Source organism: Tripterygium wilfordii, chromosome 11 (genome assembly GCF_013401445.1).
Source record: "Tripterygium wilfordii isolate XIE 37 chromosome 11, ASM1340144v1, whole genome shotgun sequence".
Lineage (NCBI taxonomy): Eukaryota > Viridiplantae > Streptophyta > Magnoliopsida > Celastrales > Celastraceae > Tripterygium > Tripterygium wilfordii.
Genome location: NC_052242.1, coordinates 437,197 through 465,114, shown reverse-complemented (window position 1 = coordinate 465,114; position 27,918 = coordinate 437,197). Strand labels below are relative to the sequence as shown.

Here is a 27,918-nt window from a genome sequence, read left to right as displayed (position 1 = left end):
ATCCCTAACAATAAGGTTTTGTTGCATAATTGGAAAATATAAAATTTCGAAGTACACAACAATATATAAAAAAATAAATCAAGCAAAAATTAGATAAAAATTGTAGACCAACTATTTTCATTTATTTAATAAGCATCATACATGATTAAAACAAGTCGGATAATGCTTGAGACCCCCAAAAGATCCCCATTTAATGTGGAGTGTTTGATGTAAAGTGGGTCCTACATGTGTGTTTTTAATCAATGGTTATTTTAATGTCACATAGATTTGTGAGACTTTTGGGTGTCAAATTTTGAGGGTCTCTAGCATTGTCCAAAACAAGTCACAAGTTTTTTTTTTTTTTTTTTAAATGCTTTTTTGCCCTAAGATTTTAAAGTAGTCTTTCCAAATTGAGTATGTTGATCAATGCCTTCTAGTTTCCTTTTTCTCTTAAATGGATTGGTAAGGGATATAGGTTCTTTCATAATTGACACTCAAATATCAACACTAATAAACCCTACATTGAATTGATTTCTTGACTAAGACAATTCTCCAACAACATGTGCATAGAGTAATGTCTGATGGTCTCCCCCCCTTCCCCCTCCCCCTCCCTTTAATGGAACTAATTAGAAACTTTGATAAATTCGATCAATATGGTCATCTCTACCTCTCTTTATTTTATGTGACATACAGTTAATTTCAATATTGACTCATTTTATCCTATTGAATTACACAAAATTGTTTTACTTTTAAATTGACGTTGTTTTGGTATAGTTATACCATAAACAAAACTTGTGAAAGTACTGCATTAATCTAACCAAAACAACTCGAAAAGGTACTTATAAACTATTTCGGCGACTTACACCTAACTAATGTGAGATACACATCTTAACAAGATAAACTCATTCAAGCTTCTACTTATACAACACACATACACACTATCTAACTCTTTTGGACCATTCAAACAGAGAGAATGTAAAGCTATATAAAAAAAATTCTATTGGTCTCTAAAATCTGTAACTCTTTTGAAAAGCTGCCCTTCACTAAAAATAAAAATAAAGCCCACCTGTTTTTTCTAAAGTTATTAAGCTAATGCATAAAGTAGTGTAGTTTCTGTGGAGTATATTATACAAGGCCCCATTTGAGCGACTCTCTAAAGCCCAAAAATAAGGTAATAAACAAATGCATATAAATAACTATTTTATTTTTAAAACTAAATCTAAAGCTGAAAAAAGGGAAGACAAAGGACATGATTAGACCATGTTCTTGTTTTTGGATAAGCAATTCTTTTACTCCCAATATTAAAAAATAAAATACCACTATATATTTTTTTAATCGATAATGATATCATACAAACTTGTCATTTAAACATCTGATATAAGTCTAAACAAAGGTTGTTAGGCTCATGCGTACAAAAAATTCTCACATGACATCAATGTAAGTTGGACCAAAGTGTAACACATGGCCACAAGACCCACAATGATATTATTCTGAACGGAAATAGATTTCAGACGAATATATATTATTACTATGTATAAGAACAACCTAGCTAGAGACTAGCTAGAGAGGATGATCCCAACAAAATATTTAAGATTTTTTTTTGGGTTTTATTGAGTGAGAGATGAGGCAGATGGGTGTCATCAACACTACAAGGTCATTGAATTGGACAACTCATGAAACACTAGTGTTAATTAATTAGAGGCCTGTGTTAGTGTGTTAGGAGAAAAGGGCACTGGAGTCATGAGTTAGATTCTAGCAGCAGCAGAAAGGTGGTTCCAGCCTTATAAATAAGATATATAGATACATATATATATACACACACATAATTAGACAACATTATGTGTACTTTAATCATATGTGTTTAATTATTTTTATAGTAAATATGTCATGGTTTCATGATGATTTTGTGACTTCAAGTACAAATGTAGAATGGAATGTCAAATTGTCAAGTCCTTTTCATTCTCATTCTCATACAAGACCACTTTAACTAACCCCATGAAATGGGTATTAACTTGGGCTGGTTGGTAGTGGGCCAGTTCTTATTTTGATGTCAGGCCCAGCTCATTATTTCCCGTTGGGGTTAGTCCATTGGATTCACTTGGCCCATTAAACACTCCCTAAGTAACATTATGTGAACACTAATGGGCCGTGTCCATTGGATTCCATTGGCCCATTAAAGGATCACTAATGTTATGGGTTCGCTTAACCCAGCCCATCCGTGGATAGGGCAAAACAATATCTTAAAAGTCCAATCTTAATTAGGCCTTTTGGCCCATGGTATGTCGGCAGGAGTGAGTTTGTGTATACTTGTCCCATATCCTTAAGGATCCGGGGGGTGTCCGGTACTAAAAGTACCGGACTAAAAGTTTAGTAGTAATTAAAGACCATTGGATTGAATATTTTTAATTCTACGACTCAAATTGTTTGCCCCAATTTCGGGCAAATCATCCCTCTCACACACTCAGTCCTCACATTCTCAAATCTCTCTATCACAACCCATCTGTTCTGACCAAATTTCTTCATCCTCCTCTCGAGTGTCTTGCAAAGAAGAGCAAATCGTGTCAGAGCAAATATAATATCATTGTTCTCGTCTTTCGTATGCTAACCTTCTTATCTGATTTGTTAGCTAACCTTCTTGTTTGATTTGTTAGCTTGCCTGGACTTTCACCATGAGGAGTCTGCTTTCTATATTTTAGATCTCCATTGAGCCGACTCAAACAGCGGTAAGAGGACAGATCCACTATTTCTGTCGAACTTTTATTGGTTATATTTAAGATTTTATAGAAACTTAATCTAAGTAGAGGTGCTGCTCATGGTGGTTTATTTTATTGCTCTTGATATCACAGATCACTTGAATAATTGAATTTCAGTTTCGATCCATTTTACAATGCATTTTACTTGGAATTTCAGTTGGTTTTGTGGCATTGTTGGATCTATGGATGTGTACATGTATTGGTACCCCCAAAGCCAAAACTATCTTGAACAGTATCATTACCTTCCAATCTGAGTTGACGGTGAAAGCTCCGCCATATCAAGCGTCGTCGATGGTCAGGAGGTCACGAAGAGTACAGAGTTTGCAAATGAGATGTATATGCCGCCATGGATGAAAGAGAGTGTGTTGGAACTGAATATGTGAGGAGTGATTGGGGGCAAACAGTTTGAGCCGTACGATTAATTTTTTTTAAATCCAATGGTTCTTAATTAGTCCGGTACTTTTAGTACTGGACGATCCCCTGATCCATTTTGAAGAGGTTGATTCCATTATTTGAAGCTAGAAACACGAGAATAACTTTTTTCTTTTTCTTTTTAATTGAGAGAACTCATACAAATCAGGCATGTAAATATTCAAATTTCTCACACAACGACATGGTAATTTGAGTCAAAGCCCAGACCGTGACCACAAAGATATTATTTCTAGTTGGAATCGAACTCAAAATCTCCCGAGTCTATACGATTTGGACCCAAAAAAATATATTCATTAAAAAAAAATAAAATAAATTATGGTCCAGCCATATTAATATCCGACAATATAAACTTAATTGTGTTGTTTGAATCAAATTAGTCATGTTATTTTGCCTATTAATTGCTAAGTTTCTTTTAAAAATGCATCTTAACATTGCCTCCACTAATTAGAAAACCTTTCTTATGGAATTAGTATCATAAATTAATTAACCCTTTAAGACTCGAGGTTCGATGACAAATAAAATATTAACTATAATTTCCTGGTTATAAATATTTTTGAGAAAATGAAATTATAATAATAAATCCACAATGGAGATTCTCGTAAGTGAAGATATGAATGACATTCACAATATTTGCCTTTACATTTATAAAAGGCAGAATGCACAAGACTATGTGGCAAGTAAATGATAGTCTTCTTTGTGCCACAAAAAATAAATTAATTAATTAAATGATAGTCATGTTAATTATCAAATATTAAGATGCTAATCACAAGTAATTATAGTAGTGTGCCTTTAAGGAGACAATGAAGGAATATATATATAACAACCGTTATATTCATGCCTAAAATGTTATATATTATTGTAGGTGAAGTGCTATCCATTATCGGGAGACGCTACACCAAACCGATATCATATGCTAGTGTATACGCTGCGGTTATGTTAGCGTGTCATAAATTTTGACATTACCCTCATATTGATAATCTTATATTCTATATTTATAACTATTAATATTCATAATGAAATAAAATGTAATAGAAATTTAAAAATTACAAACAAAATCGACTTTACAAGTTAGCATGGAATTTGAAAAATAAGTCATACCAAACGGTTACTAAGTGTAAATATGAAATAAAAAAAATCACAATTTAGAAAAAAAAAAAAGAGAAATAAATACAAAAAGACAACGGAAGGGTGCATCAGTAATTTCACAGTGCTAAGGTCCAATCAGGAAGCGAAGTTGCGTACGCCACCATAAGTGTTATTAACGTTCCAAAAAATATTTTATGATTTTAAAATAAGGAAAATTGGAGGCTCTGTAGTCTGTTCTGTTCTGTAAGAAGGAAAGTGTTTGATTATTAATCTTAAATCAAATATCAAAATGCATTGTCTATCTGTGCACGTATAAGAGACAACGAACGCAACAACTGCAGCACCAATAACAGAATCAAAAACAAGAAAAAAAGGAATAATCTTTTGATATCATTTTCGGTACTCGGTGTTCTTCCTCCTCTCAGGTACACCACCAGCCCTTTCCCTTCTCTAGATTTTGTCTTCTTGTTTTCATATCTGATGTATATGTATATGTGGGTCGGCAGTTGTGGCTCAACAATCTATTTTGTTTTCAGTTTTTGAGACTTTCGTGGATGTTTTTTTTGCTATTATAACCTCGATTTGAATGATTGATTCTGCATAGGTCGAGGTTAAAGTGTCGGGGGTGTTGTCTAATGTTGATTTTTTATTTCAGCTTAATTCAAGGAGAAGAAATGGGGATTTGTTGGTTTTTGTGATCTGGGTTTTGTTCAGTTTTTTGTTTTACTTTCTGGGTTATTGCTTTCTATGAACTTTCAGATCGGTGGGAAGAGATGATTGAAAATGGTTGTTTTCTTTGGTGAGATTGGCTTAATTGAATGACCCCATTTGAGTGTAATCCAAGCAAGGAAGAAAAGAATTCACGAATGTTGGATTTCTACGGATGCGATCTGATTTGATATTTGCCTTTTTAATTACAGCATCTTATAATTTGCTTGGTTCATTCTGGGTCTGATATTAGGGCTTTTGGGATTTTGTTTTCTGTGTGCAAGAATAGATGGAAAGGGGAGGAAAGGCTAGTACCAAGAGGAATTTCAAGAGAAGAATTAGAGATAATAACAGCGGGTCCGATGATTCAGATGAGGATTATGTTGTTTCTGATGAAGAAAATGAAGTATCTGGTGAAAACTCCGAGGGTTTTTGCGATTCCTTAGGTGGGGATGCATCCGAAGAGAGTTTTGGTAGCTTTGTTGACGAGGAGGAGCTGGAGGATGAGGAAGAGAAAAAAGTGAAGAAGGTTGTTAGATTGGGAGAAAAGAAGGGTTCTTTGGCAAAAGGGAAAGCTGAAGGTAATAAAACTTCTCGAAAGAGAAAGAGGGTATCTTATGAAGAGGAAGAGGACGATGGTGACGATGATTACATTTATGATGAAAGAGATGATGATGACGATGAGGAGTTTATGCCCTGTCAAGATGATTGTTTTGATGAGGAAGAAGAATCAAGGGTGGTGAGGAAAAAAAAGACTACTAATCTGAAGGGCGGCAACCAGGGTATGAGGAAAAAGCACCCTGCTAGAGCCCAGAAAAGGAGGAAGAAAGCTGCGTTTCTGAAGAAACCTTTGGCTAAGAAAGGAAGAAATAGTCATAGGTTGAGAAGGAAAGCACGAGTTGACGATGATGATGTTAACTATGATGATTTCCTCGACAATGACCCTGGTGAGAGAAAAAAGAGCAAGAAAACTTCAAGGGGAAGAAAAAGGAAACTTACTATATCTTCAGATACAGATTTTTTGTCTTCAGGATCTTCAGATTATGAGTATACCATATCTGAGGAAGAAAGAGAGCAAATAAGAGAAGCTAGTGAACTGTGTCCAAATTTGAGAACACATATGAGGAGTTTACTGTCTTCAAAGATAATGCAGGAAGATGGGGATTTACAGCAACAAAGAAAGCTGCCAGAAAGAAAAGGTAAAGAGAAGATAGAAGGAGTGAAATGTCAGTTAGGAAAGCAGGTTTGTGGAATTTGTTTGTCTGAAGAAGATAAAAGGAGATTGAGGGGAACGTTGGACTGTTGTAGTCATTATTTCTGTTTCACTTGCATTATGGAGTGGTCGAAAGTGGAATCTCGTTGTCCTTTGTGCAAGCAGAGGTTTAAGACGATCACTAAGCCAGTTAGGTCAACGGTTGTGGATTTTAGAGATGCGGTGATACAAATTCCTGAGCGCGATCAGGTGATTTTGCTGCTTGCCCCTTATTGTTTTATGCCTTTTACTCTACATCTTCTAGACATTGTTGACTATATCCTGGTTTAAAATGGGGTTATTGCTTATACAGGTCTATCAACCATCTGAGGAAGAGCTCAGGAGTTACCTTGATCCATATGAGAATGTGATTTGTGCAGAGTGCCATGAAGGTGGGGACGATGGCCTCATGTTACTCTGCGATCTCTGTGATTCATCTGCCCACACTTACTGTGTTGGTCTTGGGCGGCAAGTTCCCGAAGGTAATTGGTACTGTGAAGGTTGTAGACCTGTTGCTCTGGGATCCTCAAGTTCACAAGCTCAAGTTTCTTTGTCGGATCAAAGGATGGCAAGCAACAATGTATCTGGTAGACCATTGCCCATTATGATCGGGGAAAGGTTGGACCCCCCTCTAGTTTCGCCTCGCACACCATCAACTCATGCATTTGGGAATATCTACTCTCCCAGATTTCCTGTTGGAGAGGTTCCACCAGCTTCTCCAGTGTCTATGGCAGGGGCACCAACTCTATCTGGGAGGCGCTGGATACATCGCCAAATACATCATCTCCTTTCCATGAACAGAATGAATCCTGCAGCAAGTAGAACAGATGGGATTTCAACAGCCAATTTGGCTACTGGTTTTCTGAGCTCTCAAATTGACCAGGACAGGGAAACGGCAAGTCAAAATACAAGGGCACAAGATATTGAGACATCACATTGTACATTCTTACAAGAGAGATTACAGAACAATACTTCTACACCAACACAAAGTAGGGATTTCTTTTCTTCAGGATTAAGCCACTCGAGAATGCAGCCAATTCAGGATCCTCCTACTACTGCGAATGTGGATGGATGTGTCAATTTGACGTTATGGCCTGACCTTGGAGGAATTAATTCTATGTTGGGTAATGAGGAACTGCAGCAATTCAGCAGATCCAGTGTTGTTTTAGATGGTAATTTGTCCCCTTATCCTGTTAGACAGGAGAGCCAATTTTACATGGCAAAGGAACAATTGCAATCATTGGTCAAAAGCCATTTGAGAAACTTATCGCGAGATGTTGATTTAGGTATGCACAGCTAAATTTTTTTATTCAAAAAGTTCTAAGATTTAGATGAGCATTCCTTCTAATGCACCGATGGAATACTTAATGTTAGTTTGAATTGTTCCATCCTCTGATGCAGATAGCTTTCTGTTGCAGGCAATAGTACTTACAAGGACATTGCAAGGAGTTCTACTCATACAATCTTAGCTGCTTGTGGACTTGATCACAAGAAGAGTGAGATACATGCCCTGCCCGCTTCACCAAATTGTACACATCTTGCTGATAGAGTGGCAGCCGGGCAGATGAGTCTAATGGAAGGATGTTGCTCATCTTGTTTCGATTCTTTTGTGAGGGATGTGGTGAAAAGTATCCTGGACACAAGGCTGCCGCAGTGGTTGAGTTTAGGTCTTTAGGAAATTACCCATTCAGTGTCTTCTGACACACTTTTGTTTTTGATTAGGAGCTAGAAAAGAATTCAATGTTAACATGTTTGTAGAGTTCATTTGACTGACATTGAGCACCAAAAAGGATCTATTCTTGATTTATAACATCAATAACATTCAGACAGCCCAAGTGATTGTTTGTTTCCATCAGTTTGCCTTATTTTGGGTAGGAAGAATCAAATTTTGCAGCTGTTGTAATGGATGAGAAGTAGGCCACAAGGTTTTGTTAGTTTAATTATGGGTTTTCTTAGTGGAAATCCACAACAGTGGGGAACAAAACATGTTTCTTACCAATAATTTGTATATGATCTGAAGACCTTTAATTTAATCAGAGTCTAGTCACATTCCAAAATTGGATCAATTCCAATATTCAGCAGTATATTTATAATCTCAGGTAAAAAAGTTGGATCAGTGGAGGGTCCACTTGTCTTGCTTTTGTGGGTTGTTTCTGTTTGGTTTATTGGGGAAATTTTTGAGGCCAAGAAAGGTTGAAAGAGTAGATGTGGAAAGGCAATGGCTGTTGTTGTTTCAGTTATCTTTTCAAAGTTGTGGGGTAGTAGTTGCAACCAGAAATTCAGAAGAGGAGTATTGGCTTTGACAAATAGCAGTAGAATTCAGCCTGAATTTTATGACCCTATTGAACCACTAATTTAAAAGAACTAACTATTTTCTCTCATTTACCTAACTACTACCAGTATACAATTATGTCATCCTTAGCCCCACCACTATGAAAACCTATTTTTTGGCCTTTGGATTGGCTGCAGAACCACCGCAGGCAAAAAGCATTCAAACAAATATTAAAAAAAGAGATGCATTAGTAACAAGAGAACCACGTTCAAAAGAAAGATACTACCTTTTCTTTTAAATTTATCAATGATCTGAAATTAGGATCATTAGAAAGTCTCCTCAGACATAAAAGCTTTAGTCTGTAAATCAACATAAATTACACTCGTTCCTACAACCTTATTCAATACTTGATTTAATACATTAGTATGGGCACTACTAAGTACAGATAAACCGATTTGTTGCAGAGCTATCAATTCTAACTTTGGAGTCCAGTTCTGCAATGTAGACATGAGTCCACTTGATAAGATATCATCAAGCATGGTAGAAAGCAATATCCCTTGTACAAAGTCACATCTTTGATCGTATGTAAATACCATGAATGCATGTTTTCATGTGATATGATGTTTTGGTTTTCTTAGGTTATTGGACAAATTGAAATTTATTAAGAATTTTAAATATTTACAAGTTTAAAACTATAAAATTAACAACTTATAAAGGATATAGTGCTCATAAAAAATTTGTTTTCTTCAATCTTGGAAAATATGTCGGAGGGATGGACGTGTTGTTATTGCATTTTTGGAGCAATTTGAATAGTTGCAGACTTAACTAACACTACTGCAATACTTCATTAGAGATATAGAGCCGCAGAGGAAGAATACAACTCTACAAAATATCATATGTTCATTTTGAGAAAACTTTCATCAAGCCAAACACTTGGCTATACAATCACACAACAACAATATAAAATTATTTTTTAACAAAGTCAAAAAGTAAAATGAAGTTTAGTTTAGTTAAATCAAGCATGTAACAATGTATAATATAGAAAAACACAAATATGCAATATATTTTTTTTTCTGGGGTAATTGAGTGTTACTAACCCAACATATTGACAGACAACCCGCTCCATGCTGACAACATGCTGACAACACAAAAGATAAACACAACCCGCTCTATGTTGGCGACACAATTGGCAACACAAAACACAAATACGACACAATTGACAACGCAAAATACAAACATAACCCGCTCTATAGAGGACATGAATTCTTACAAATGGGAAAAATAATGATATTATTGAGCATATCAATATGGTTAACGAGAAGATTTAGACGGTTATTTGGGACAGGTATATAATGCCTGAATACGAACAGGTTTTGACATTTATGAATACGCAACGTTATCATGCATGGAGGGAAATCGTAGACCGTTTTCTATATGAGTTAAGTGGAAGTAATGATTCTCCTATGACCTCATTGAAAGTAAGTTATCATAAGCTCCCTCCTTACTGAGGTCATGCTTTCTTAATTTTGCGATTTATCCAGATGATTATGTTATGAAAAAGCGAGAATTGATCTATTGGTGGATTGGAGAGGGATTTGTGTCATTCAGTGATGATAGATCCTTGGTTGAAGCTGCAAAAGATTGTTTGTCAGAGTTAATCAACCGATGTTTAGTTCAAGTTGTTAAAAAGAGTTATAATGGAATCATTAGTACCTGCAAAATTCACAGTATGATTTGAGCTTTGACGATCAACATAGCTATAGAGGAAGCATTTTGTGAGCCTCCTGCTTGTAATAGTCGTCGACCTGGGCATAACGAGTCTATTGATCCTGACATGCTTGACAAAAAGAAGTTAATGCAATAGGGCATATTTACTCTATTACACAAAAAATTAAGCAAAACACGTATCCCAATACAATTACATTAGCAAAACACATATTCCAATACAACCACATCAATAAAACACAAATTTCTATACATTATCCCTTCCCACCCAACATGGAGGCTAACAACATTATATTCCTCCATGTTGTCCCCAACAAATTATATCAAAACACATAATCCTAATACAGTCACATCAACAAAACATATCTCCTAATACAGCCACATCAACAAAACATGTATTTCAATACAACTACATAAACAAAACACAAAATCAAATAAGGTGAACAAATGAAGATATCTTTGTGTTCTTGACCTTTCCAGATCAAAGCTTTTAGGGTAACCAAGTGAGTTGAAGTTATATAAACATCTTGATTCCTTACAACACTTGGCTTCTCTCAACTTGAGAACCAATTTTCATTTGACAGAACTTCTTGATTCATTGGAAAAACTGGTTAACCTTCAGATTCTGGACGTAAGTTATTGTGTTTTTCTGCATCTGCATGTGATGCCCTCTAGTCTTATAAAATGTAAGAAAGTGTTAGATGTAGTCATATAAAATGTAAGAAATGTTAGATGTAAGACGCTCTGGAATACTTGCCAAAAGGATTGGGAAGCCTCTCAAATCTGGAAGTATTGCTGGGGTTTACACGGCGAGATCAAGACAATATGAAGGTTGCTGTCAAACATGACCCGGCTTAGGACACTCGGATTGGTTCTAACTCGAGGTGATTAGATAGGAAATAATGAAGCGGAGGCATTGATAAACCTCCAAAGAATGCAGTGTTTGTCAATACGATGCGATGACAGTGGCAGTGATGTTATTAACACACTTGACAAACTCTATCCTCCACAGCAACTTGCTGGGCTCCTTCTCATGTTTCATCTTGTGAGACAAGTCTCATCTGGCTCAATCCCATATCACTCCCTATTTGGAAAATTCTTACTCTTTGTTGTGGGAAGCATGTGAAAGTCCATGACCGCTTTTGGGGAGATGAAATTAATGTCTGGAAGATTGAGTACTTACTGTTACTCAGCAATGAAAATTTGGAATTAGAATGGTCAATGATGCAACAAGTGATGCCATCCCTGAAAGACGAGAATGTTCAAGGCTGAATTCTTTCCCTGAATTTGGCGACGCATGGGCGATATTCAGAGATGATGTATGAAGCAAGGAGAAGGAGAAGCTTGTTTACATATTAAATAATAAGATAAGCCACAGGAGTAGTGTCATGTATTGTTTATACATATGAACGTAGTGATGTGAATTGTGATGATGGTTTTAGAATTAAACTTTGTTTTTCTAGTATAATTATGTGAGTTTGGTTTTTACTCTATTAATATAAACTTTCGGGAATTTGATTGCAACTCTTGCTGTGGACTAGTGTCATGTATCGTTTACATGGATAAATGTAGACTATGTAGTGATGTGAATTGTGATGATGGTTTTCGAGTTAAACTTTGTCTTTCTTAGTATAATTATGTGAGTTTGGTATTTACTCAGTTAATATAAACTTTGTGGAATTTGATTGCAACTCTTGTTGCTGTGGAGTGGGATCAGTTGGATGTGTTTGTTTAGAAGTTCGGATTTCTTGATAATCCATTTCTTGTGAATACAATGCTTTTTTGCAGGATGATTCGATATAACCCATTCTGCTAAGTTGTCCCTAGTATTACATTGTCAGATCTTTTATTTAGTTTATTTAACAAGGTTATTTGATTGTACCATGTCTTTCCAAAAAGGAATAATAATTTGTCATTGTCATATTCCAACTTTCAATTTACTTTAGCATACACTTTTTGCAGGAGGCAAAGTGACATGATGTTCTTTAATCTTTATATGGCTGTTGAATTCTTTTAATCTTATTGTACTATACCTTTACTGTGTGATTGAAATCAAGGTTTGATTGTCTTCATTATTATAATGTCAAATGAATTATAAAACTTATTTCAGTACATCATGTACTTATCTGAAATTAAGTTTAAGCATTCATAACATAAATTTCTATCATGCCTACTTTAGATGTGAACATATGTATATATACAGAACCAGAAGAAAATAGGCGTGTGAAGATTGAAGTGTCTAAGGAACTGGAGAAAGTATTTGATCTGCAGGTAGCAAGCAACACGTAAGATAGAATTTGTCTATATTGTCAAATTATTGTATTCTCACTCTTAACAGTTTTCTACCTGAAAGTGTGTTCTTAGATTGTCAGTTTCAAACCATATATCTGCTAGCTTTTGCAGGAGATATGGCAGCAATTTTTGGAAAAAAGAAAAAGCAGCAAGAGACAGAACTCACCAAGAGGAATAGAAAAAGATTAGATGACAAGACATATTTTGGGCTACGGAAAAAGAGAAACGGAGAACTTTTGCTGAAGTTATACAAATGGATGAGAAAGAATTACCAATACTAGGAGGTAAAGAAGAGCAACTACTGAAAGCTTTTGCTGCCATTGCACTAAGGTGTGTGGAAGAATTACCACAAGATAGACCTCCGATGATCGTTGTGGCAGAAGAACTGGAGAAACTGCATAGCTCTGCAGATTCATCACAGAAAAAGAACTTTTGGAATTTATGTTGAATTCTTTTCTCTATTTATTTCATGTGCTTGGAATAATGAATCTTACCATACATATACATGAAATAGTTGAATAAATGGAAGATTAATAAAAAAAGCAAATTGTAACCAAGCATATGACGTCTGAACCATATTCTTTGGCTGCAAAACCAACACAGACAAAAAACGCGCATACAAATATTAAAAAAAATTGAAAGATGCATTAGTAACAAGAACCACACTCAAAGAAAATACTCCTTTATTTCTTTAAAATTTATCAATCATCTGAAACTAGGATAAAGTCTCCTCAGGCCTAAAAGCTTCAGTCTATAAGCCCAACATAAATTACACTTGTTCCTACAACTTTATTCAATACTTGATTTAATACATTAGCATGATGGATACTACTAAGTACAAACAATTCTTCTAACTTTGGAGTCCAGTTCTGCAACGTAGACGGCGTAGCATGAGTCCACTTTATAAGGAGGTATCATGAAGCATGGTAGAAAGCAGTAGTCCTTGTACAAACTCACATCTTTTTGTCTTCTCATCCTGATCCTTGATTGACAGTGGAGCTGCCTTGACATTTCTGTAACCAAAACCAAATATTAAGCATGGTCGCTGCACAAAGAGGACCAAGATATGAAACAAAATAACAGTTCTAAAATGCCAAAGTAACCGTAAAGTGAATACCGCATAGCTTCCTGTTCATAGCTATTGCCTATGTATATGGAAGTTCACAGAGTTTGTAATAATTTGACATTGTATCCTACAGAATGTCCTCTATCACAGAACATGACACCAACCGTTCCTTCTAGTTCCCTTACCAACAAATTTTTACATCAACTTCATCTCCTAACAGAGTGTGTGAACCCATGAAAATAAAATCTGAAACAAGAACCATGCAGCAAGATGCTGATAATGACAAGACATTTAGTACAAAATAAAACACCATAAAGCGACACTGATAAATGATAATGACAACTAGATGAAAGAGGAATAACATACACTTCTGATTTGTTCTGATCTGAGCTTTTCTTGGCTGAGCTTGCTTCAGCAATAAAAGAAGGCCGAGAGCTAGGGTAATTATCAGTCACAGGCAATATAAATGAAGACAACAAAGGGTCTGGTGCAGCATTAGATGAGACTGTACAAGAGGAACCCCCAAATAGGGATTGTAGGTTTCCTTCTCGCAGTTCCTTCCTCAACAAAGAAAGTGTCGAATGAGATCCACCTTTCTCACCTTTACGTGATTTCCTCTTACGCTGCATGTAAGCACGTGTTAAGGAATCCAAAACATTAGGTCAAAACCTTTATTCTACTGTAATACAAGAAAGTGAAGTATCAGAAACTCAAGATTAGCATGGCTATCACCTAGCCATAAGAAAAAGACAACTACAGTAAGGGTGACTTATCTGTCAACTTTTCCAGTATCACCCCCACATTACGTAGACAGCAGCGGAGTTAGGGGATCAGAGTGGGGTACTTACCCCCACTGTTTTTTTTTTTCTTTTTCAAATATATAAAGTAATCTTCTAGTTTTGTCCCAATAAAACAATGTTTCTTTCTTTTTTGCCCCCATAAAACTTATGTTATTAGACTATTCATACCCTCAAATATTTTATTATTACCCAAAAATATTATATCTAATTAAAATTTGCCCCCAGTCAAGACAAATCGTACTTCCGCCACTGCACTTAGAGATGTTGATGTATCTTAATAATAGAATGACAAAGAAGCCAATAAGAAGCTAGCAAAGTTATTGGTCTCAACAGATCCTAGAGTGAATGCTACTCACTGGATTGGATAGAAAATGTTCACAAACGAATAGAGAATTCAAAAGAAAAGAAAATACAGTGGGTGAAATAAGGAAACAAAGTAAGAAAATATTCCTGATCTTTCAAGACTCTTCACAAGATGACGAGTTTCTACATATCGGAGTGATATATGGTACTTCAAATTATTAGGATCCGAAACTTCCATATGTTCACCAATAGCCATCGAAAATGTTGGCTCTAAGAAAATCAAGGCACATGGAATGCATAAGCCCCAGTCACCAGCACACTCTTTGATTGGAAAAGCAAACAAAGTCAACTCTCTAATCCTTAAACAATGCAAGGCAATATGGCGAGCAACATTTACACAAACATTAATATAAAAAAGGATATCCTGAATATATTCCCATGTTGTAGCGTTATGTGAGCAACCATATCAATCCCAACCCTCATTGCACATACAGGACAAACCTGCAAACAAACAGCCTCCTTTATAGGAAAAAATAAGCCTCAGTAAGCACTTTTCCCCATTGGGTCATAACACACTAATATCCGTAATTAACAATTAGAAATCTTCCCAAATCAAAATTCACATATTGGAGAGCTAAAGCTTCAGATTTTATAAATTGGAAAGCAAAATAACTTCACAGCCAAGTCAACTTATCTTACCCCAACCCCTACCTCACCCAATCCAAGAGCTTAATACACACCATCATATGCAAATAAAGCCACACTTCCAGGGGAAGTCAGTCACAAAATCCCATCTCTTACAGATGATTGGCCTTATATCGGCTGAACTAAAGCTCGTTATTGGCCATATCCTCGTAATGACGTACCCCCAAGTAACACCAACGTTAAGTCCCAAGAGATTCACATAACTGAAAACAGTACCCACAAACAATTCAACCTAGTCTCCTCAATTCCAACATTAAATAACTCTTTTCACCATCAGGGTAATCAATGATTTAAAGTAAAACTTGTGCATGTATGTGTGCACATGGGTGTCGGAGACATAGTTAGATATGAAACTGGAATCAAATGCCAGCATTCAGAGCCACATAAATGGACTCATAAAATATCACACAAATGTATATGACCAAAATTTAACTCATCTACAAAAGAATTTTAGACATTGAAAGGTATCAAAAGGAGCATACCCCATTCTTTGCCTCCACAGGATGCTCATCATCAATGTGGCAAGACAATCCAACAATGTCAAAATACTCTGAACAGAAAGGGCATGGAAACTCCTCCTTTACATCATCATCTCCATCAATTTCTTCAAACACCATGTACATATCTGCATTTGCACAATATCACTTCATTGGTATGAAGGATCAAAGTTCCATAACCATGAATTTTACAAACCATATGCTTCCATTTGATTGCTTAGTAAATTGGGTTCAGGAAACGGAAATTTTTTTTTTTTAAACAAAAGAAACTAATCCACGTGAAACTAAGACAAATGGTAAAATTGTATCAAGGCTAGTGAGATTAGCAAAAAGACTGCAAGACACATATAATACTATATTTCGGTTTCCCTTCTATTTCCCCACAGCTGCATCTAATTACCATGCATTGAAGTAAATATTCAAGCCAAAATCCTTCACGTAAAGACTTAGCTCCACTCACAGGCTGCATAGCAATCACAACTTGGCAACAGTCCAAACCAATCGTGGAGAAGCATGTGAAGCAGAAGGTAGAACACCACAGAAGATTATGGCAAACACCAAAGTTTATGACTTCGTTTCTTAACTCTCAGCAAGCTTAAAAATGGGCGGAAACAGCAAAATTAAACGGCTATAATGATGAAATATTATTAAAGACTTTTCATTTTGTATCTCCATCAGATTAAAAGCACGTAAAATTTTTTAACTCTACGATGCCCATTTCCTTACCAGCTCCGATCACTATCAAAAAACTTCTGAGCATCAATAACTCAAAATTCCATCATTTCTACTCTATAAATTCGTGAACTTTATTAAAAAATCATGGAGAGAAGTCTCAATCGAGCTCACCCGATCGCGATTGAAGAGCGGATTGATACCGCTTTGAGGCCGATGAGAGACGAGCGCTCCTCGAGTCAGCATCCATAGCTTCTCCTATCTCAAATCTCAATCCAAGATATTTTCGTAAATTAGTGCTTTTCTGTCTCGATCGATTCGATCAAGCTCGATCTTCAATCCAATTCAATAGAAATCCAGTTTATTAAATTAACAAAAAAAGGGGAAGAATTGATGGCGATGATGAAGCTGAAAAACGGTAGGTCTTAGCGTCAGTTCTTCACTTCTTTGAGATGCGTGGAAGAGGAAAGAGTTAGATAATATATAAATATATAATTATTAATTTGTTTTTCTATTTTTATGTTTCTGTGTTTTTAATTATTTTCTGAGAAAATACGAATATGTTTAGTCAGTGTAAGAAATTATGGAAAAGAGTAATACTACAGCTACAAATATTTATCTATTAGTATTTTAACTCCCTATCTATATAGCATGTGAGACCGGAATGTTGAAAAAAAATGGTAGAAATCAAACTAACTGCCAAATCTATGGATTTGTCGATTATTTTCAATTTTTTATAAAAAAATCGATGGAAATAATTGATATAATCGTCGATAATTAATCGATTGATCAATTATTTTCATATAAAAAAACTGAAAAAATCAATCATAACCAATCGTTTACACCCTTAATTTTAATTTGGTAATCTAAAATTTAAATTTGTTATTTTTTAGTAGGGTAGATTTTCTTAGTTTTGGACAACCAATTCACCATAGAAAATGTGATCATGAAAGTTTTTCGTCATAAAAAAATGGCTTAAATGATGATTAGGTAAAAGAGTTGGGTTGGAAAAAAAAAGTTTTTTGGTTGGGTAAAATTGGTTATTGACGACATATAAAATTTGTTAAAATCATTATAATGACAAAATCTCATATTGTTTGGAAAATACCAAAGTCCCAACACTTCATAACCTAAGAGTCCTTTTAATAAGGACAAAGTCGACGAATTACAGGTCCAAAACGAACAAGACCTCAAATGGTTTGAGTCGTTTTAACTAAACTTCTACTTTTGTCCCTCTTGAGAAGGCGACTTTTTAATTATAAACATATAGTATGATAGCATTTTTTTTTTCGAGTTTATTTTTTCTTCTGCTTAAAATCAACCAAGAGAGCATGACAAAACACTATTATATAAATATTTATTATGTAAAGCAAAAATAATTAATGGGTATTTTAGTTTTACTATTTGTTTGAAACTAATTTGGCGGCCCATTAAGGGCCCAGTAGAGGGCGGGTCACCTGAACAGTTTGACGAACCGGGCAACCACTTAAGAAACAAAATTCTGCCTGCTTCAGTTACATAACCCACCAAAAACTTCCACTATTGCCAGTCTAACTCCACCGGCACGTGACACTCGCCGTCTGCACGGCACGTCCTCCGTACCGGACCACGTGGTTTCTGTGTGAAGGTTCAAACTTTCTCTTAAATTTCCTCTCTTAATCTCACTTTCTGGTTGATCATGAGCAAGCCTCGCTCTTCTTCAGATCTGTAGTGTTGGATCCGAATTTGAAATCGCGAATTGGATTTAAGTTTTTGCTGGACCGTGGTTATGGCGACAAGGAATCGGACTATAATATTCAGGAGGTACAGGGATGCGTTAAAGAGCGTGCGTGTCCCAGCGAGCTCCTCCGCGCCTTCCACGAGTTCTGGTGGTGGCGGTCCTGTGATCGAGATGGCGAGCACATCGCTTCTCAATCCCAATCGGTCTTATGCTCCTCTCAGCACTGAAGATCCCGGAAATGCAAGGTACACCCTCTCTGTTCCCTTCCTCTTGCTCCTATGTGTGTAGATTTCATATCATCCTATTCACTTAGAAATCAAGATAGCATTTTTGAATTGTTACATTTTCAGCTTAATTGTTATCCAAATATCTATTTACTATTTGGTAAATGGTTCATTCTTTCTCGACTTATATGACTTATCTTGACATAATGGGACATAGATATCTTTGGAATTTCTTATCATGGTTGAATCAGTATAAGGGCGTTATGTTTAGGTATATTATGATGTAATTGGGTGTTAAGAACTCATCCCCTCGATTGAAGAGGCATAGCACCCAAATTGACCACTATGATTTCAGGGAAATGGTGATTATTTAGGAACTGAACAGTTTCTGATTCAGTTCCAAAATCATTGCTACTAGCTTTGTTGAGTCCAGGGCGCGACTTTCGTGCTGGTGGCTTGAGACTTTAGTTGTAAAATTATGTGGAAATTGCAATGCCCCATTGTGATTGAAATTCAATAGATTTAAGGACTAAATTTGGGTGTAGACTGTTAGTTTCCAAAACAGGGGAATAGATCATGTTAGGGATTTAGAAAAAAAATCTTAAGGGCATAAGATTCCACCTGTAAAGTAATATCTGAAGTTGCGCAATTGTTGAAATTATAACAATTTCGAAAGTTTTTGGTGAGTTGCAGCTATAGGAAACTTTTACTTTTTAATATTCTAAAGCATATTATTTGTCTGGGAATTTGGGGTTGGGTCTTCTTTGATAGGAATAACTGATGGTGTTTCATACCAAGGATTCAGGTTTTTGATTTAATACGTGGTTGAAGAATATGGATGGTAATTATTTTTTGGAGGGATGTATGTTGCATTCTAATCAGTATTGTGGTACATATTTCGATTTGTTGTACAGATTTTTTCTGCATATGGCCTATTTTCTTATTTATTTCTATTGGTTTAGCTCGTTCATATGTGGTATTCCATCATCATCCAAGCCTTTATTTCAAAAGTTTGGAGTCGGCTACATGAGTTTGAGAAAATCAACGAGAATTCACTACATGTATTCGTTTTTGGCTCCGCCATTCATTTCTGTCTAGGATCATATTTTCATCAACTCCTATTGAATACGTATCATTTCCTACTACTTTAAGCCATATTTTTTTAGGTATTTCTCATCGCTTCCGACTCTCTCCTATACAAATTCTCTCGATTCTTCTCAACATCGCACTGTTATCTCTATGTCGAACATGCTCATACCATGTTAAACGGTTTTCTCGCAACTAATCTTTAATTGGTGCTACTCCTACCTTAGATCTAATAATCTCATTTTTATCCTATCTTTCCTCGTGTGAATACGCATCCAATGAAGCATTCACAGTTCTTATCCTATCTTTCACTCATATGTGGTATTGAACGAAAAAAAAACTATCTTCCTGCTGCAGTAGAGGTGCACTTACAGTGGGATTACCACCTGATTGGGTGGATGTATCTCAAGAAATAGCTGCAAATGTGCAACGTGCACGAACAAAAATGAATGAATTAGCCAAGGCTCATTCCAAGGCTTTGATGCCTTCCTTTGGAGATGGAAAAGAAGACCAACGCAGGATTGAGGCTCTCACCCATGAGATAACTGATCTTCTGAGGAAATCAGAGAAGAGATTACAAAGACTTTCTTCTGCTGGGCCTTCTGAGGATTCAAATATTCGGAAGAATGTGCAGGTATTAGTGATTCATGGTTGCTATTATATTTCCTGCTTGTAAACATTTTGTTTGTAACTTTATGTCCTTTAAAGTTTAGATTTAAAGTTCGTGCAGAATGGTTTATATCTTATTACAACACAATTTCTTTATTTCCTGAAAATGGAATTTTGAATTGGCATGGTTTGGTAATTGTCGAGTTGAGTCCTTATCTTTTTTTTGAATGGAAAAATTTATTAAGGCACCAAAGAGGTGCAATCCCAGGAGAATTACAAAGAGGATAAATTCATAAGGTCAAAAATATTCCCTCAGAAAGAAAAACTCCAAGATTTAAGGCTATCGAACCAACTATCTATGAAGCTATCTGAACTAGATTCTATGTTGTTGAAAATTCTATTATTTGGTTCGATCCCGATCAGCCACATTACAGATATTGGGATCAGTTGAACGAAGCTTCTTTGATGCTTGTCATTGCCCACAGAGAACCATGCTAACAACTCTTTATCCACAGAAGCGTGCGTTACCCAGCGGATGCCTAGTAGTGACAGAGCATTAGCCCAAACCTTTGTGGACCAGGAGCAATGCAAAAGAAGATGATATATAGATTCCATGCAGCCTTGCATAAACAGCATCTATTTACCAGAGAAATGCCCCTCCTTTGTAAATTGTCCATTGTTAAAATTCTGCCCCAAACAACCTCCCAACAGAAGAAGGTAACTTTTGGAGGAGCCTTTGACTTCCAAACCCACCGCCAAGGAAATCCCGAGTTACCTAAATGAGTCCTTATCTTCCTCCTTTGCTTTCTCTAACTCTGGGTCTATTGCAAGTTATTATGGTGTCTTAACCCTCAACACAGATGGATATACTCATGCATGGCCTGCATTTTCACATTTTTAGTGGCTTATTTTGATGAACTGTGCTTATATTTGCATATTTCCATGCAGCGCTCTCTTGCCACTGATCTTCAGAATCTCTCAATGGAGCTTCGCAAGAAACAATCAACATATTTGAAGCGCCTCCGGCAGCAAAAAGAGGTGCGGAAATGATTTTGCTTATTGGTTGCTATAACTAGTGCATTTAGCGTATGGAGATCATCATGAACTGGGATCATGAGTTTACAACATATTTTCATTGTTTTGTGATGCAGGGGCAAGATGGAGTTGACCTGGAGATGAATCTGAATGGGAGTAGATCGAGAAGTGATGACAATGATTTGGATGATATGGTATGCTTCCTGGTTTAGTAATCTTCTTCTGTTTAATTGTTATATATGATAAGTATATGCATTTGTAATATTGGAATTTCTTTATGATAGAAGGATTTTGTAATCGTGTTCTTGAAATTTAAGGTCTTAGTTGTGTTTTTGGCTTGGCTTGGCTTCTAAGCCCTATTTAGGAATTGAGTAACGAGAAATATGCAGTCTAGGAGATGAATGTGGAATGGAGTGGCTGATCCCACTTTAATTGTTCTCATCTCTTTGGTTGAGTTCTAATTGGATTATAAAAAAAATCTAGGTGTTTAATGAGCATCAGATGGCGAAGCTAAAGAAAAGCGAGGCATTCACCGCCGAAAGGGAAAGAGAGATCCTACAGGCAAGTGACAGCAATTCTTTTTAACATTTGTAATCCTACCATGATACGTCCTAAGTATTAACTACTTTTTCCCTTTAATTATGTACCTTCTAGGTCGTAGAATCAGTAAATGAACTTGCACAGATCATGAAAGATCTGTCAGTACTTGTGATAGACCAGGTAAGAATCACCTAGCATTTGTAATAATTTTTGTGAACTTGATTTCCAAATTGAGATATTAATTAAATTTGTTGCTCCAAACAGGGAACTATTGTCGATAGGATAGACTATAACATTCAGAATGTTGCAACTACCGTGGAGGAGGGCCTGAAACAGCTGCAGAAGGTGCTCTATCTTTCCCTTGTTATTCATTTTAATGTTGAATTTCTCCCTCCCCCTCCCACACAAACTGAAACAGATATTTAGTATGTTAACAATGTGATGAATGTATTGGATTTGCAGGCAGAGAGAACACAAAAACAAGGAGGAATGGTAATGTGTGTTACGGTGCTGATTATCATGTGCTTTGTCATGTTGGTCCTCCTAATCCTGAAGGAAATACTCTTTTGAATTCTGGTTGTATTCAAGAATTCATTTGCCTTCTTATTGTTGAAACTCTCCACCGCAACATAATTCTTTTGAGAGAAACATTGGCATGATGGAAAGGTCTGATCTGCCCCAGTTACATACACCAGATTAAGTGACTACGCTTACACATTAGGCTTCATTAGGCTTCTTTCCTTGTTTGTTTGTTTGTTTCTTCTTTCTGTTCTTTGAGGGTGCTGAACGAAGGGAAAATAAGAAAGAAAAGGGGGTGGGGGCTGTAGTAACACCCTGGAGATGTATAGAGCTTATATTGTATAATGTATAGAGCTTATGTGGTGCAATCTAGAGATCACAGGTTCAATTCTTGGAAGTCTCTCCTGTCTGCGTATATCTTTGTGCACGGGGTGGTTTACTTTACCTTTTTACATTTGTCAAGGACCTCATCAATTCTTACAAAAATTTTGGTAGTTTGGTGGCTTAGTATCTGGGTGCTGAACGTATTCTTTCATTCTATAGTTTGTAATCATTCTTTCATTCTATAGTAGTACAAGATTAAGTGCCTTCGGCACTATTTCCTTCAGTTTTTGTGTTTCAAATTTCAATAAACTGGATCATAAACATCAGTTATAGCAGAGCCTAGCTGTTTGGGCCATGGTGCAGCCCAGTATTACAGGGACCAAACTTTGTTTGTCTGCAATCTAGTCAAATGACGATTCATTAGACCAAAATTTGTAGCCAAAGCAACATGAAAGTTATGTTGCATCACAAATAATTAGAATGCCTTTACTTTAAATATAATATAATCATAGAATATTCGACGGAAGTTCATGCGAGTGTTCGAATTCCCAATCTCGGGTAGTATGATTCCCGATCTCGGGTATCATGCTATCCAAGTCCAAATAGATAATCAACAAGGCTACCCAATCTTGGGTAGTATGATTCCCGATCTCGGGTATCATATTATTCTAGTCCAAATAGATAATCAACAAGGCTATGACTTGGTTTAGAATAGATGTATACTAGTAACTTACAATTGATTTTGAAATTTGTAAATATTATTAAGTATATTTTGTTACATATAAACCTTTAAGTTTTTCCTTTTTTATTTGATTCCACGTGACTTAATATGGGTTCTAAATTCTTTGATGAACATTTCTTATTTAGTACACCCCGATTTAAATAAATTCTCAATTAAAAATATAACAATATTGAGTACACCATTTTTTGTGTTTTCTAAAAAATCACACTCTACAACCCAATACATAATATAAGAGTCTCTGAAGCATTTCATCAAACACCTTGCCTACAACTAAAATTTGTACTAAATTGGCCTAAATTCTCCAATAATTTAGCCACACAATCATGAACCCAGATGTGAAGAAAGAAGCCAGATGATGTAGTGCTCATATACACCAACCAAGTCTAACACACTACCTCATGACCATGTATGCACACCCATATCCCAGTAACCATTTTCACAACCCAAATACCCACACCCAAGTAAAACATAGGACCACACATCTACACCCAATGATACCCTTAAAACCATAAATGTTTTAAGAAAAAAAATCATCTCACCTCTCCACTCCAAAAAGGATCTTAAGAGAGAAATCATGTTCAGAGTTGGTTGCTGGATTTGGAAATCGATGATGAGTGAGTCTCTGTCTTCAGGTTAGGGGAGAAGGAGGAGGGGAGAGGTGGTTGCTATTGCCATCGAAGGTTGGGGTGGGCTCCGTCTTTACTTTGGTGACGAAGAAGGAGAGGAGAATTTGGGTTGAGAATGATAGGATCAATGGGGTGTTGAGTGAGTATGGTTTTTGCAACATTTTTGGGGTGTTGGGGTGTAATTAGTAAACGGTGAAGTGCAGATAAGGTTCATCAATTCTTTTTTTTTTTTTAATAATATAGATGAATCAAGAATTACAACAATCATGAGTTAGTACAAGAATACAACATTACTTTGCAACTATTTGGTACCCTTCTTTCTAAAATTAACTTCTGAAGCTAGGAATGATCTCAAAACCAGGCTCCCCAGAGACAGTTTCAGATCAAAAGTCAGCCTCTGAAAGATCAGAGACAAAGCATTGACATCCACCATTGCCCTGTGAGCACCAGTCAATGTGATATCATAGTACTCACAAAGTGATGACATTTTTGAAGAAAGCTTCAATCCTGCAAGCATAATAATCATCTAAGCCAAGTCTTTAAAATCTGCAAGTGACAGATTAAATGTGCATGTAATAAGGGAGAGGGAGAGGGAGAGGGAGAGGGAGAGGGAGAGTGACCTTGAGACTTCATTAACTCCCGAGCCAGGGGAAGTGAGTCCAAGAAGAGCCAATTTGAAGGAATATCAACAGAGCACCGATCGAATTCACTCATGATAAATGGGACATCAAAAGTACGGGCATTGTGTGCAACAAACAATACATAGCCCTCAGGTTTATGGCGGCTCCTAACATACTGGAGTAGGACTGGAATCAAGTCCTCCATCCTACAACAAGAATTCAATAAGATTTATTAACAAGATATTGGATAGATAGTTCATTAAGTCATAAGTCAAACAAGGTGAAACGTTGATCACCCAAAGAAACAATGTATAAAAAGAACCACAGCTATTCGCCAAATAGAAAAATAAATTACTAGCAAATAGTGAAGGAGCAGCTCATTTCCAAACAATATTGGGGTAAGCTAAGTGAATCAATATAAGAAATCATTTTGTCCAATATGCACCATTTTAAAGGCTATTAAACACAAAAAATTATTCTTGTGTATCAGCTCGGCAGCTCTTATTCTCAAATTATTGCTTTCAATATATTGATAACAAAATTCTCATATTCAGACATCCAAACATGCACCAAAGGCAGCCATATTTGTTCATGGGCCTCATGGCCACTGATTCACAAGTACACAGGAGTCATTATGGCTTGTCTTCAATAAGGAAAATGAAATTCATATCATAATGAAGAGCTAAATTTAAAAAACAAGTAGCTTGTCACTTAACATAAAAATAAGATAAAAATCTAATTTACCAAAACAAAAGGAACTTGTTAACTTTGCATTTTCATTGAGAAATCAGGCAATATTACCTGGGAACGTCAGGTCTACGGACCATAGAGGTCGTAATGCCATGGACCTCAAAATTTGGAACATCGCACCAAGGACCGGGGTTCACTAGAGTTTGAAAAGTGCTGTTTGCACCTCCCCGAAGATCTTGAAACCCAATCTCAATAATTCTGTCCTTATCTCTCAAGAAACCAGTAGTCTCAATATCAAAAACAATAACTGTCACAAGGTCAAGCATAAATTTGTTCTCGGCAATCTGCTGTCGAATATCAGGCAAGGGAACCTTTCGGGGTTCACTTGTTTCAGATTTATGAACACCTAAACTAGCACTAGGAGACAATGTTCCCTCCAAGATTTCCTGCCTAATATAAACAGATTTACTGCTTCGAGTGGTTTTGTTTGTTCCATCTGTTTTTGAAGTTAGCTGTCCTCTACTCCATCGCTTGCTGCCACCTCCTTCAACCCCATAGGTTTTGGAAGCAAATAGCTTACATCCAGAACTTTTCCCAAAAGTCTTACTTAAACTTTCACACCAAGAATTAGCTAATGTATGAATTTTGCATCTTGGGGCTTGTAAAACTGAGAAGCACATTGAAACTGTCCTCATATGGACTCGAGCAATATTGCAAAGAAAGATTCTGGCACAGAAAATTTCCTCATCAAACGGATAATCAGCTCTGATCTGTTGATAAAAATAGAACCAACATTTAATGATATACAGAATATGCAGAAATCTATTGCACCAAAACCTAGATATATATCCTATGTTAAGTCTAGTACAACAGCACTACAGAGGTATTTCTTAGTTCCGTACAAATACATAACAAATCATCACACATATTAGATATCAAAAAGTGAATATAAAAAATAATGAGATAACAGCATAAATAGATTCCATTCTCCTAATAGCTTGCTCTCCAGACAGGAAACCGATTATCAAAACATGTTCCATGTAGTAAATTAACACAAGTAAATGTTAATTCCATTGATTAAAACAATACAATTTCAAGAAACCCAGAACTATACAGCAGCCAAAGAAATCATATACCCAGCATCAAACAGCCATTAAACCAAAACCACAACGCCCTTACCATATCCAAGTAACCAGAACACGCATCATAACAGGATTCCGCAATACAGTGGAGTTTGCAGCTCAAAAGGCACACGAATCATACTCTATTATCTTCCTCACACCCACAAAGATATCATATATTAACAGTATATATTTCAAATTAAGAACTGGCACAAAGAAAGTGCAGTGCTTATTTATCAAGGAATGAACTTTCACTCTAAAGCCTCATTCACCACTTTGTCGAGAATCGAGATCAAACTCGAATTCGTCCAAACGAAACATTCCCATTTCCCAGCAGAACCAAAGTAAAGAACGCAATTTTAATCAATTCAACTAAGCTAACTGAAACACACATGCATAGGGCATCTAAAGAGGGATTGTAAGGATTAAACGTAACTCATTCAATGCGATAAGCAAAAAAAAAACTAGAATCCTAACCTCCAATTAAACTACTTTGCGATTGGAAATTTCAAATTTCCGTTTCTTACCCATCATTCACTCGCGTATCAAACCGTTTTCTCAGCACGCAGGAACCAAACAAGTAGAGAGAGGGAGAAAGACGTGCCTGAGAGAAAATGGAGACGTGAAAAACCCGCATTTGTTGAGACTTCAAAACGAGTACTTATAGAGAGAGACGGAGAGAGAAGTGAGAAGGGATATCGGGGTGCATATGGTGGAACTGACACTCGAATTTCGGATCCACTACCCCGATCCATGAATTACGGTCCAGTTTCTAGCCTCACAGTTATTGAGCAGCTATTAAAAAATTAAAAAAAAGGATTAAAAGATAATTCTAGTTTAATTTTCATAAATTTATTTTGTTTAATAAATTCAATGGATTTCTTAAATTTTTTTTTTTGTGGAACAGGGTTTGAGGTGGGATAGGATTCAACCCACAATATAATAATTGAGTGATCCCTTACATGCAAGGTGATTGTCTTTCAATTAATGACTCACTTACAATGGATTTATTAATTGAAGAAGGCATAAGCGTGCATGAAATAAACAATCATTAATTGGGGCATGTACTCGAACCTAAATCCCTTAAAAGAAATTGATAATAAAAAGTATTAAAAAAAATAAATACGGTTCTATTGGGTGCTAGTAATCACTAGTAAATTGTATTAACAAATTGTCTAGGGGGTCATCCAAAGCCCTTTTGAGTTTTGATTGCGTATATTTGAAGTGATTTCAATTGAGGAGAATGAGAGTGCTTTTTGTAGGTTGAATAGGTCAAGATTACCTTGCTTGAGTGATTGAGGCACGCCAAGAATTGGATCCAACACAACCACACAACTTGAAACTTGCCGTATTAAAATTCATTGATTTGGTCTTCCAAATAAAGGACCAAAAACGGGATTGCAAACGAAACGTTTGATGTTAAATAAACCCCCCCATACGTATATTCCAACGGATGCTTGCTATGAGCAATACTACAAACTCTCAATTTATACATGGCGTGTGTGTGTGGTAGTCATTAA

General features: G+C 36.1%; 4 protein-coding genes and 1 long non-coding RNA gene across 14 annotated transcripts; 3 read left to right on the top strand and 2 right to left on the bottom strand.

The window, feature by feature from the left end:
• The first annotated feature begins 2,389 nt into the window (after window positions 1-2,389).
• On the top strand, window positions 2,390-3,276 carry LOC120009707. The gene is made up of 2 exons (XR_005470731.1): window positions 2,390-2,702; window positions 2,826-3,276. It is a non-coding gene; the product is annotated as an uncharacterized LOC120009707 (long non-coding RNA).
• A 1,196-nt stretch (window positions 3,277-4,472) lies between these two features.
• On the top strand, window positions 4,473-8,062 carry LOC120009684. Of its 4 annotated transcripts, none has more exons than XM_038860361.1 (4): window positions 4,473-4,675; window positions 4,906-6,420; window positions 6,524-7,496; window positions 7,612-7,815. In XM_038860361.1, exons 2-4 carry the CDS (start codon window positions 5,248-5,250, stop codon window positions 7,677-7,679), a joined length of 2,214 nt encoding a protein of 737 aa, XP_038716289.1. In that variant the 5' UTR covers window positions 4,473-4,675; window positions 4,906-5,247; the 3' UTR covers window positions 7,680-7,815. The 4 variants fall into 4 exon arrangements, with proteins under 4 accessions (XP_038716289.1, XP_038716288.1, XP_038716286.1 ...); XM_038860360.1 differs by having other exon boundaries at window positions 4,476-4,675; window positions 5,243-6,420; window positions 7,629-8,062; XM_038860358.1 differs by having other exon boundaries at window positions 4,476-4,675; window positions 7,629-8,062.
• A 5,103-nt stretch (window positions 8,063-13,165) lies between these two features.
• LOC120008472 (protein DEHYDRATION-INDUCED 19 homolog 3-like) lies at window positions 13,166-17,002 on the bottom strand. 5 transcript variants are annotated; one of them, XM_038858799.1, is made up of 6 exons: window positions 16,717-17,002; window positions 15,856-15,998; window positions 15,092-15,184; window positions 13,932-14,194; window positions 13,409-13,512; window positions 13,166-13,365 (listed from the first exon to the last, which is right to left on the bottom strand). In XM_038858799.1, the coding sequence occupies exons 1-6, from the start codon at window positions 16,790-16,792 to the stop codon at window positions 13,331-13,333; spliced, it is 714 nt and encodes a 237-aa protein (XP_038714727.1). In that variant the 5' UTR covers window positions 16,793-17,002; the 3' UTR covers window positions 13,166-13,330. The 5 variants fall into 5 exon arrangements, with proteins under 5 accessions (XP_038714727.1, XP_038714728.1, XP_038714726.1 ...); XM_038858800.1 differs by having other exon boundaries at window positions 15,092-15,169; XM_038858798.1 differs by having other exon boundaries at window positions 15,092-15,187; window positions 16,717-17,001.
• Window positions 17,003-18,023: 1,021 nt separating this feature from the next.
• LOC120008553 (syntaxin-43-like) lies at window positions 18,024-22,882 on the top strand. Of its 2 annotated transcripts, none has more exons than XM_038858928.1 (8): window positions 18,024-18,507; window positions 19,933-20,206; window positions 21,130-21,219; window positions 21,333-21,410; window positions 21,700-21,777; window positions 21,871-21,936; window positions 22,021-22,101; window positions 22,219-22,882. In XM_038858928.1, exons 1-8 carry the CDS (start codon window positions 18,311-18,313, stop codon window positions 22,324-22,326), a joined length of 972 nt encoding a protein of 323 aa, XP_038714856.1. In that variant the 5' UTR covers window positions 18,024-18,310; the 3' UTR covers window positions 22,327-22,882. The 2 variants fall into 2 exon arrangements, with proteins under 2 accessions (XP_038714856.1, XP_038714855.1); XM_038858927.1 differs by having other exon boundaries at window positions 19,930-20,206; window positions 22,219-22,866.
• A 1,289-nt stretch (window positions 22,883-24,171) lies between these two features.
• LOC120008979 (exonuclease DPD1, chloroplastic/mitochondrial) lies at window positions 24,172-27,147 on the bottom strand. 2 transcript variants are annotated; one of them, XM_038859389.1, is made up of 4 exons: window positions 27,003-27,147; window positions 25,389-26,047; window positions 24,588-24,793; window positions 24,172-24,474 (listed from the first exon to the last, which is right to left on the bottom strand). In XM_038859389.1, exons 1-4 carry the CDS (start codon window positions 27,033-27,035, stop codon window positions 24,269-24,271), a joined length of 1,104 nt encoding a protein of 367 aa, XP_038715317.1. In that variant the 5' UTR covers window positions 27,036-27,147; the 3' UTR covers window positions 24,172-24,268. The 2 variants fall into 2 exon arrangements, with proteins under 2 accessions (XP_038715317.1, XP_038715318.1); XM_038859390.1 differs by having other exon boundaries at window positions 26,876-27,041.
• Between the last annotated feature and the right edge of the window lie 771 nt (window positions 27,148-27,918).